This window comes from Oncorhynchus tshawytscha, linkage group LG05 (genome assembly GCF_018296145.1).
Source record: "Oncorhynchus tshawytscha isolate Ot180627B linkage group LG05, Otsh_v2.0, whole genome shotgun sequence".
In the NCBI taxonomy this organism is placed as follows: Eukaryota; Metazoa; Chordata; class Actinopteri; order Salmoniformes; family Salmonidae; genus Oncorhynchus; species Oncorhynchus tshawytscha.
Window position 1 is genome coordinate 79,246,465 of NC_056433.1, and position 11,935 is coordinate 79,258,399.

At 41.1% G+C, this 11,935-nt stretch overlaps 1 protein-coding gene across 1 annotated transcript; it reads right to left on the reverse strand.

Annotated features, from left to right (window-relative positions):
• Positions 1-1,107: 1,107 nt before the first annotated feature.
• gorab (golgin, rab6-interacting) lies at positions 1,108-4,086 on the reverse strand. The gene is made up of 4 exons (XM_024422607.2): positions 3,872-4,086; positions 1,746-2,079; positions 1,380-1,481; positions 1,108-1,252 (listed from the first exon to the last, which is right to left on the reverse strand). Exons 1-4 carry the CDS (start codon positions 3,924-3,926, stop codon positions 1,108-1,110), a joined length of 636 nt encoding a protein of 211 aa, XP_024278375.2. The 5' UTR covers positions 3,927-4,086.
• Between the last annotated feature and the right edge of the window lie 7,849 nt (positions 4,087-11,935).

The following is an 11,935-nucleotide window of genomic DNA, read 5'->3' on the forward strand; positions in this document are numbered from 1 at the left end:
CGTTTTACAGTCCTGATCGCCCCCAGTCACTGCAGGATAGTCCTGCTGGAGCATGGCACCGCCTGCCTGTGTCTCAGTCTCTACCCCTGGTCTGGACCCTGTATCTGGGGGAGACTGTTCATTTGTTTCTCCCTGGTTCTCCATGACACTCTTCTGCTTCCTCTCCTCCTCCTCCTCCTCCTCCCGCTTCCTCTCCTCCTCCTCCTCCTCCTCCCGCTTCCTCTCCTCCTCCTCCCGCTTCCTCTCCTCCTCCTCCCCTCCCCTCTCCCTCCTCCTCCTCCCGCTTCCTCCTCTCCTCCTCCCCTTCCCCCCTCCTCCTCCCGCTTCCTCCCCTCCTCCTCCCGCTTCCTCCCCTCCTCCTCCTCCTCCCGCTTCCTCTCCTCCTCCTCCTGGTCCTCCTCAGTGGCCTGGAGGTGTAGTTGCTGCAGCAGCTCCTCCAGCTTGTGGGCCTTGCGGAGCTCGTTCTGCTGGATGATGGCACACAGATGCTCCGTCAGCTGCTCCTTTATCTCCGTCTTCTTGTGGAGGTCCAGCTTGGCCGTCACATACTCAGACTCCGCCTTCTCATAGCGCTTCCTGAACAGAAAAGGAGACAGACAGATTTATTAGGAATTTGTTTTATAGCAAAGGAAGGAATACATGGCCTACCTCACCTGACAAAGACTTCTGTGAAGTCGAAACGTTGTTGATTTGGGTTCAGAAAAAAAGTCACTGTGGAGCAGCAACATTCCTTGTGCAGGCCACTCATTCCTTTATCTCCTTAAATAGTTATTTTTCAGCCCAGCGTCATTATTCTCAAGTTTAGGATGTACATATGACCATCCTTTTTTCATATCTGAGGGGACATTGTTTTATCAATGTATTGGGATGTACTGAAGGAGTACGCTGAATAACCTGTAGGGAGCAGTGTTTCCAGAGTTTGAAAGAAGGAAATGTTCACTGCCATATCAGTATAGCTACAGACTGCTGTGGTTGATTTTTTATTGGTGATACAACAACAATAATAATGGGTATTAATAAATGGATGACCTTCCCTGAGTGAAAAACACCCTGATTGAAAAGAATCCCATCTCCGTGGCAAGGATTCAGCATGTTCTTCAAATTGTGTTACCTTGCAGTGTTATAGTCCCAGCTGGCCTGCTCTATCACACCTCTCAGTATGCAGATGTCATTGGACACCATATTGTCCAGAGTCTGCAAGTCTTTCTGGATCCTCTTCAGCTTCACTGACTCTGCCTGGGTCTGTTTGGATCTGTGTACACAGAAAAACAGGCATTCGGGTGAATTTGTGCAAGAGTAACCACAGCAAGTGTCCAAAGGAAACAAAGTGTATCAGAATAACTGGTAGTGATAATGTGAACTACGGTATCTGTCCTTACTTCTCAGCGATGGTCTTGGTCAGGAGGGCTTTCTTGCGCTTATTCCTCTCTTCCATCATCTTTTGGTCTTGCTGAAGCAGCTCTATGCGAGTCTTCTCCCGACTACAACAACGAGGAGCATTAACACCCAATACAGAGAAAGGCAATCAACAAACATGAGGATGATCTACAGACAATAAAGGACAGGCCTAATTAACCTAAGATAAGTATTCTTCAAATAAAATCACTGCACTCTTCTTGGTTTTTGGACCCTGTCAGTGTCAACAACATTACTGCTATGCCAAACTAAATGAATGTACAGGAAACTGTGAGATCATCATAAGACATTGATCTACACCTAATTTATGATAACAAAGACTTACTAACAATTCCACCTCTTGTTTTTCCAACTCCTTGACAATCGGCGATGTGTCCTCTGCTGGTGCAGGAGCATGGTTTACGGCAAGGGTCTCTTTTTGGCTGGGTTCCTCCACCAGCTTTGTCGGGGCGACAACGGGCTGAATGACAGCCTTTGGCAGGGCCTTAGTGGGCTGCGGCGGAGGCTTGGTTAGCTGCTGCTCGGGTGGTAGTGCAGACGAGCCGGGTCCACTCTTCTGCTGAGTGGCTAACTGGAGGGCTCGCTCTCGCTGCAACTGCTGCCGACTCCGGTTAGTAGGAGCTGGTTTCCGTCCACGACCTAAAGCCGCAGGCACCGCCTGGTCTGATGAATGAGGTAAAACAACAGAGATACAGCAATACTGGATATCGATACACTTTACAGACGTAACTAGCTACTGAATTGACTAATATGGACAGCCGAATCTTGGCTAAGCAGCTAACTTTATACTAGCCCTTGATCATGAATCTCAGTTACATTACATTACACATAACAGTCATTGGACAAAGGTGTCTTCTGTATGCATAGTTTTGTTAAGCATCCCTGACGGTCAATCTAAACATACATACATGTCATTGTGTTAAGGTTTTGGAAACATAAGTACCTTATCTTTCATATCAGCTGGAAATATTAAGTTGATACACACCATGATAGGGTTAGTGTTCCCACATGGCCATAATTCCATGTTACAGGGTGTGGTTACAGAAAACAGAGGGATGACAAGAGGCGACCACCTGTGCTAATTAGCTATCTTGTGCGCTCTGAACACCTGTGTGTAAGCATAATTTGAGAAGTGAGCAGAACTGTAGTTTCATTGCATGGAGGCACCCATAGCTGTAAGGAACTATGCAAAGCTGCTACAGTAAGTGTATGTTTTTTTATTTTGAAGGATTATTTCGCACTGATGAAAAGGTCATACGTTTTGAAAGCCATATCACAAGCAATGATTACTGACGTTGGGATTGTAGTTCACATGAGGCAGTTGTGGGCGAAGCTAATGGCAGAGAACAGAAGACCTAGAGCCACCTAGAGTTTTCGTGAGCTAACCTTATGTAAGGCCAAAATGTACTCTTAAGCAGCCTACCATTACTCCTTATGGTCCAAGGATCGAATGTTATTTTCAGACAAAGATTGTTTCGGCTGTCAAAGCCAACCAAATACTCCATTTAAACGTGAATCGATTCTCAATTGCGATAAGGTTCTAGAAACAAAGCCCTTTACTTCCATGCCACATCAAAAATAACGTTATACACTGTTTTCACCGGCTTCATCACAGTTGCAGCCAACAGTATTTTTCAGTCACAACACGTTTGTCGGCCTTCTTCAGTTGCACACAGGTGCGTGGAGCATGCTAGATAGCTAATTAGCACAGGTGGTCACTGTCTTCTGTAAACAAGCAGTGTAAAAGAGAGGTTTAGTGTTCCCACACTGTCATAAAGGTGTACATTAATGTAACTTTAAAAAAAAAAATACTGCTCTCTGATATTAAAGTCACAAAGGTCCTTATACTTCAAACTGTACCGCATGCGATGCATGTTAATGTTCAGACCGAGTGTCGGATCGTAACAACAACAAAAAACTACAGAAGATGCCTTTGTCCAATGACTGTCCAGTGTGCGTCCGTAAATTCGTTCTGGCTATCTACTACAATTTCAGAGCACACTCGTCTGAGTGTGCCAGAGCGCAGAATAACTGATGAATTTACAAACGCTCGACACCCGTCGAATATGGTCCGTGTACGTAAACGTCGGCAAAAAAACGTAATTACATTGTTGCCAACAGCAGTTAGTCACCCACGCTATGGATAACATGAAAATAACCTAACCAGCTCTGATAAAGCGAGCAAAATGGTCAGTGACGTGTTGTCTGGAAGTAGCTAGCCAACGTTAGCTAGAATGCTTGACTGCTGTTCGTTGTGAGGTTAGAACGCTAACGTTACTCATCCGCCAAAGAGTCCAGTGATCCGAGAGCAAAACGCTTTGAATTTACGAACGCCCAGGGCGCACTCTGTTACTCCAGATTGAATTTACAAACACAACCTTGTGTAATGTAATAGAACTAAGTCATGATTGTCAAGAGCTGACGTTATGCTAGCTTGAAGTCAAGTTTATGTTACCTTTTTGCTGCAACTTTCGTAGCTCCTCTTCCGAAAACCCTGACCACCCAGCCATTTTAAGATTGATATCCTAGGAATTTAGCGACACGAGATATTTGTTAGCTATTAAATATTTAGCGAAACCATCAACTTAAAATGCCAAAAGTAAGTAACAATCCAGGAAAACTTTCTACTTAGCCGCCATCTTTGTTTATTGATGCCACGTCAAAGACCCCGAAAGGGACCAGTGAAGGACATAAGAAATAACGCCTGTTTGATTTTATTTAAATTCAAATTGTAGTTTATTAATTCACATGTGATATTCAACGGTTTATGTGCTGTTAGACTAATAAACACGCATAAATACTCAACTGAAATTGGTTACCAACCAAAAAGCATTTTTTTTAATCATGTAAAAAAGTAAACACTGGCATATACTTTGGACACTAGTATGCTTCACAGCCAGAGTTTGTCTAAAGGCCAGTTTATACTTGGTCTAACGACATGTCTGTGTGTAGACGATTAGAATGCGACGAATGTCGCTGGTCAAAATGACATTTCATTTTATACTCCGGTGAAATGTCTGTAGACAATCGCTGCAACTGTTAGTTTCCTTGACGCGCAGACACGAACAAATGTCTCTGCGACTGTCGCAACGTCCGTTGTCGTGGTTACCAGACTGCCACAGCAACCAGACCAAATCAAATCAAATGTTATTTGTCACATGCGCCGAATACAGGTGTAGACCTTACAGTGAAATGCTTACTTACAAGACCTTAACCAAACATGCAGTTTTAAGAAAAATCCCTACAAAAATAAAAGTAACAAATAATTAAAGAGCAGCAATAAAATAACATTAGCGAGGTTATATACAGGGGCTACAGTCGAGGTAATTGAGGTAATATGTTCATGTAGGTCGAGTTCTCCTGTGACAAGATGCGAGAGTTCTAAAATGCTCCTATAGAATGACCTACTTTTATTTCGTTACACTGTGGCAGTAAGCTATTTTCTGTTAGTTCGCCATTAGTTTGTAAATAATTATGTTGTCTTGGATTTATTTTCCTGTAATAATGAATAAAAAAATGGCTAAAGGAAAGACTGTCAGCTATACTCTGCCTTTGGTGAGTCTCCTCATTATTTTAACTGGCTAGCAATGAACCATAATATTGTTTAGAAAGTTACTTTTAGTTGCCTGGCTTGTTAGATTGACGTTTACGGAATTCATTTTTAATCGGATAGGTTTATTTGTGTTATGCAGAGTCTGCTGATGTCATGCAGAGTCTGTCAATTTGTGTTTATATATTTTCATAATGACAAGTTAGATGTCGGATAGTGCTGAGCGATTGACCGACATTTCTGTTATTTTTCGATTTTTAAACCACTAATTGACCAACGTCGGTTAAATTATTTGAATTCTATTTCGTTCATTTTTTTCTGTGACCTCAATGCTCACATTGCACAGTTTCTCTAAAAATAAATCAAATCCAGCCTGAATTATGCGATATATTAGGGAGTTGTAGTTTGCAACAGGCCAATATTCTCAACCTGGTCTCATAGACTAGACATAACATAGTAAATGTAAGTCCGGGACACTCAAATGATTATGACATGTTACTCTTGCTATGGTGACAATCTGACAGATGGTTACTTCAGTAGGGTGGATGGGTAGGTGTATAACGCAAACATCTAGTAAACTAAACGTTGTGAGTTTGACTCTCATCACAGATAACCGTAGCATTTTAGATAATTAGCAACTTTTCAACTACTTACTACTTTTTAGTTACTTTGCAACTATACTTAACAAAAATATATGTGGAAAGACTCATTCTGATTGGCTGGGCCTGGCTCCCCAGTGGGTTGGCCTGGTTCCTAAGTGGATGGGCCTATGCCCTCCCAGGCCCAGTCATGGCTGCGCCTCTGCCCAGTCACGTGAAAGCCATAGATTAGGGCCTAATTCTTTTATTTCAATTGACTGATTTCCTTCTATGAACCTTAACTCAGTAAAATCTTTGAAATTGATGTATGTTGCGTATGTATATTTTTGTTCAGTATACTTAGCATGTTAGCTAACCCTTCACATAACCCTAACCTTAACCCTAACCTTAAATCCTGACCCCTAGCCTAACTAACTTTAGCCACCTAGCTTGAATTCGCAACATCATTCGTTTTGCAAATTTGTAACATATTTTACTTTTGCAAATTTGTAACAAATTGTACGTTTCCAAAATTGTCAAATATTGTAGATTTTGCAAATTTGTGACATATTGTAGATTTTGCAAATTCGTAACTAATGATACAAATTGTAAGTTGTAATATATCATACGAAATGGGTGAGGGACATCCACAAATAAATTTATACCATACACAATCATACTAAACGCAGCAAAAATGTCCTCTCACTGTCAAACTTAGTTTATTTTCATCAAACTTAACATGTGTAAATATTTGTATGAACATAACAAGATTCAACAACTGAGACATAAACTGAACAAGTTCCACAGACATGTGACTAACAGAAATAGAATAATGTGTCCCTGAACAAAGGGGGGGTCAAAATCAGAAGTAACAGTCAGTATCTGTTGTGGCCACCAGCTGCATTAAGTACTGCAGTGTATCTCCTCCTAATGGACAGCACCAGATTTGTCAGTTCTTGCTGTGAGATGTTACCCCACTCTTCCACCAAGGCACCTGCAAGTTCCCAGACATTTCTGGGGGGAATGGCCCTAGCCCTCACCCTCCTATCCCACAGGTCCCAGACGTGCTCAATGGGATTGAGATCCGGCCTCTTCGCTGGCCATGGCAGAACACAGACATTCCTGTCTTGCAGGAAATCAGGCACAGAACGAGCAGTATGGCTGGTGGCATTGTCATGCCAGGATGAGCCTGCAGGAAGGGTACCACATGAGCGAGGAGGATGTCTTCCCTGTAATGCACAGCGTTGAGATTTCCTGCAATGACATCAAGCTCAGTCCGATGATGCTATGACACACCGCCCCAGATCATGACAGACCCTCCACCTCCAAATCGATCCCGCTCCAGAGTACAGGCCTCGGTGTAACGCTCATTCCTTCAACCATAAACGCGAATCCGACCATCACCCCTTGTGAGACAAAAACGCGATTCATCATTGAAGAGCACTTTTTGACAGTCCTGTCTGGTCCAGCGACGGTAGGTTTGTGCCCATAGGCAATGTTGTTGCCGGTGATGTCTGGTGAGGGCCTACCTTACAACAGGCCTATAAGCCCTCAGTCCAGCCTCTCTCAGCCTATTGCGGACAGTCTGAGCACTGATGGAAGGATTGTGCGTTCCTGGTGTAACTCAGGCAGTTGTTGTTGCCATCCTGTATCTGTCCCGAAGGTGCGATGTTCGGATGTACCAATCCTGTGCGGGTGTTATTAAACGTGGTCTGCCACTGCGAGGATGATCATCTATCCGTCCTGTCTCCCTGTAGCGCTGTCTTAGGCGTCTCACAGTACGAACATTACATTTTATTGCCCTGGCCACATCTGCATGCCTAAGGCATGTTCACACAGATGAGCAGGGACCCTGGGCATCTTTATTTTGGTGTTTTTCAGAGTCAGTAGAAAGGCCTCTTCAGTGTCCTAAGTTTTCATAACTGTGACCTTAATTGCCTACCGTCTGTAAGCTGTTAGTGTGTTAACGACCGTTCCACAGGTGCATGATCATTAATTGTTTATGGTTAATTGAACAAGCATGGGAAACAGTGGGATCTTTTATTTCAGCTCATGAAACAGGTGACCAACACTACATGATATATTTATATTTTTGTTCAGTATAATTTAGAGCATAAAACGTGGTAATTAACTACAATGACCATAATCCATTGCACATCTACTTGTCCAGTCTGTGTTTCCTTTACGCCTGCTATGAAAGAGAGTAGATGGCCCGATTGTGAGGTGATATAGAGCAGCTGCTGCTTTGCAAGGTATATCTACCTGAAAATACTTGATCTAAGTGATTGATAGTTGGTATTCAGCAGTCATAAAAGTATGCCTTATTTACCTTGAAGAACTAAACATTTTTGATTTTGTCAAACAGCAGAGACAGCAGCTCTATAGAGATGAGATGATGACTTGGAATTAAATAATATTCATAAAATAAAACAAATGGAATGTACACAACAACTAAAATATTTTAAAGTGAAGTAATGTGAATAAACTATTGTTAAATGATAAGCAGTAATATGCAGTCACTACCATCATGGGACTTTTATTAATTGTTTTATTCTGTGTTACAGCATTCAACCAGCATAATGCATACTGCATTTAATGTAAAAAGAAGATGAACCGAAACCGAACCAATATCAAAAAGCAGTAATCGCTCAGCACTAATGTCTGCAGACAATAGAATGTTCATGATGTCACTTCGACAATTGTCTACAGACATGTCAATAGACAAACTGTAAACCAGCCTTTACTCTATAAGCAAGATCCTTGCTATCAGGGATCCTTGGGACGTCCCTATCCCATGGAAGTTGTCATTTTAAATGGTAACGGTAAGGTTTAAGGTTAGGGTTAGGTAAGGGTTAAGGTAAGGGTAGGGGTTAATGTATGGGTTAGGTTTCAGGATAGGGATGTGGAGAGTGAAAAGTGGACAGAGGAATTTTGTGGGGATGGTTGAGTGGAAAAAGGCTACAGAAAAGTGCGAACCACAGGAACTTCTGTTATGAGTCTGGGGACTTAATGCCTCTACCTAAGCTGTAGGAGACAGTCTTCTGTTTTTCTTCTGAGGAAGGGAAGAGGAAAAAGAGGATGAAGGTGTCGAAGAGAATGAGGAAAGCAGAGGCTGAATTTGATGAAAATGGTGTTAGAAAGGGAGATGGGGGGTGAAGAAGACTGGTGGCAAGTACAAACAGAGTGAGCAGTACGCCAGGTCGAGTGCTGGAGGTGAAATGGAAGTGAGTGAGGGCGAGTTAGGTGAAGTGGAAGGTGTGGTGAAGAGCTCGGAGCCCGAGCCTGGCATCAATGGACATGATATAGAAGAATCTGGTCCAGTAGGAGTGACATTTTTGGAGAAAGTGGATCTTTTGAGTTTTGATGTTGAGTCTTTGCCTGACAAGGTGATGTTAGGATATTTTATTTAACCTGTACAAGCTCTTGTGCCAAAGTCAGTACGTTGTTACAGGTGTCAAGCGTATGGGCATGTAACAGCAGTGTGTAGGAGGGAGGTTCCTAGGTGTGAGAAGTGTGCAGAAGGGCATGAGACAAAGGAATGTGTAGTATTGGAGAGAGAAGCAGTAGGTGTTAATTTTGTGGATTGAAGTATAATGGATTTATACCCCAGTCTAATTGGCAACATAATTTGAATGCCAACCTCCACTAAACCTCACAGAAGAAGAAGAATGGTATGGATGTACCAAGGATTTCAGATAGCACTGACCCTATAAGCACTGGCCTAAAGTCACATTTCCCTGACACCATTGAAAACTAAAAACAGAAATATATATTTGTCGATGAATATAGGTGTGTTTCATTTTTTATTTTTTTTAAAGCTGGGATCTTTTATTGTTGACTGGACTATACTGGGTCTCTTTAACAAAGCTTCCATTGAGTGTTTTAACTTGTTTTATTGTTTGTTGGTTTGGCAAGGCCACTGTCAGCCAGAACAATATGCTGAGAAGGATTATCACCACAGCAAGCAAGGTACTTGGAGTCAAACAGACAGGCTTGGATGAGATCTTTAAGGTCAAGGCCTTCAGCAAGGCTCATAAAATCTTTTTAGACCCAAGCCACCCCATGTACTTGGACTTTGAAATACTCCTCTTGGGTGCAGGTATAGGGCAGCCCACACGCAGAAAAAAAACTGAACTGGACAATCATTTGGTGGGATATCCCTCCTAAACAGCTGGGGTTAATGTTCCTATTCAACCAGTAAGGCCAGCAGGCTGGTCTTCTATCATCTGTATATACTATATGTAACTGTTATTCATTTTCTATTGTCATTGGTTGTCTACTGTATTTAAATGCCACTTTAAACGGGGACACAGTCAGTAAAGTAAATTAAAGTAAAGATGATGTAGATTTAAATAATTTCACAGGAAATATTATTCTTAAATATTTTCAGTGATGGTAAAAGTACCCAATTTTCATACTTGAGTAAAAGTAAAGATATGTTACGGTTTTCTTCTGGTGAAAGAGAGGAGGACCAAAATGCAGCGTGGTTATCTTTATACATCTTTAATGAAAGATGAAAATAGACCAATATACTGTACAAAACAAGAAATGTGAAAAAACCAAAACAGCCCTATCTGTTGCAACAAACACAAAGACAGGAGACAATCACCCACGAAATAGCTAAAGAATATGGCTGCCTAAATATGGTTCCCAATCAGTGACAATGATAAACACCTGCCTCCGATTGAGAACCACTCCAGGCAACCATCGACTTTCCTAGACAACTCTACTAAACACAACCCCATAAATCTAATAAACCCCTAGACAAGACAATACACATAAATCACCCATGTCACACCTTGGCCTGACCAAAATAATAAAGAAAACACAAAATACTAAGGCCAGGGCGTGACAAGATACCTTAATAGAAAATGACTCAAGTAAAAGTGAAAGTCACCCAGTAAAACACTACTTGAGCAACTGTCTGAAAGTATTTGGTTTTAAATATACTGTACCTAACTATCAAAAGTAAATGTAATTGCTAAAATATACTTAAGTATCAAAAGTTAAAGTATAAATCATTAAGCAATCAGATGCACCATTTTCTTGTTTATTTTATTTACGGATAGCCTGGGGCACACTCCAAAACTCAGACATAATTTACAAATGAAGCATTTGTGTTTAGTGAGTCCGCCAGATCAGAAGCAGTATGGATAACCAAGGATGTTCTCTTGATAAGTGTGTGAATTTGACAATTTTCTTGTGTTGCTAAGCATTCAAAATGTAACAAGTACTTCTGGGTTTCAGGGAAAATGTATGGAATAAAAAGTTCATCATTTTCTTTAGGAATGTAGTGAATTTACAAGTAAAAGTTGTCAAAAATATAAATAGTAAAGTAAAGTACGTATACCCCAAAAAACTTCTTAAGTAGTACTTTAAAGTATTTTCAATTAAGTACTTTACACCACTGAATATTATTCCCTCTTCCTCTTTCCCCAATCAAACTTTATCCTTTTAATCTCATTCAATTGTCCATTGAGGGTCAGAGGAGTTAAATTTGTATAAAATATCTTGTATAGTGTTCAACAGTGTCGTGTCTTTGGCTATGCCGGATTAAGTGATATGACACGCTATTCTATAAAATAATTTCTCCGTAATTAATATTACCAGATTGAGCTAATCATGTAAATGTAATTAACTAGAGAGTCGGGCACCATAAAATAATATTTATAGAGCTGTTATCTTCCGAATAAACTCTTAAAGACCTAGTAATATTTTACATCAATAGCAGTCAATATTAAACGTCATCTTAATTCAGTCTCATCTGAAAGTTGTAAATTCTTGGTTATCTGCACGAACCCTGGCTAACAAGTTGAATCATTAATTATGTATTTACTAAATACCTAACTAATCACACAGAATTACACATATTTAAATCATAACTTGATTACAAATGACGTCATAAAGGAAAACGTCTAGCGGGCGGAACAGATATGACAGCTGGTTACACAAAAGAAAAGGGTCTGGGTTTGAGTGAAAGAGCGGGAAGACTGAGGAACAAAGGGCGAAGCTGTGCTATCGTAAATACAATATCTTATGCATTCTAAATTACCGCCCATTTGGAAAAGGAAAATGCAATAAATATTTACTCTGAGCTGCGCTTCGGTAGGTTGGTGGTAGATGGGAGGCCGTGTTGCCCAACCGAGTCCTTTGTCCTTTGAAGAATGTCTCTGCTGGTAAATTGAATACATTGTAGTAACGTCATTGTGTGGTAGACAGGATACTCTGTCTGTTCCTCCCTAAACCTCATTTGCAGCGGCTGTTGCTAACTCAATGGCTAGGAGGTATCACCTGACTTGTTAATTGTTTACTCCATGTGTAACTCTGTTGTCTGTTCACACTGCTATGCTTTATCTTGGCCAGGTCGCAGTTGCAAATGAGAACTTGTTCT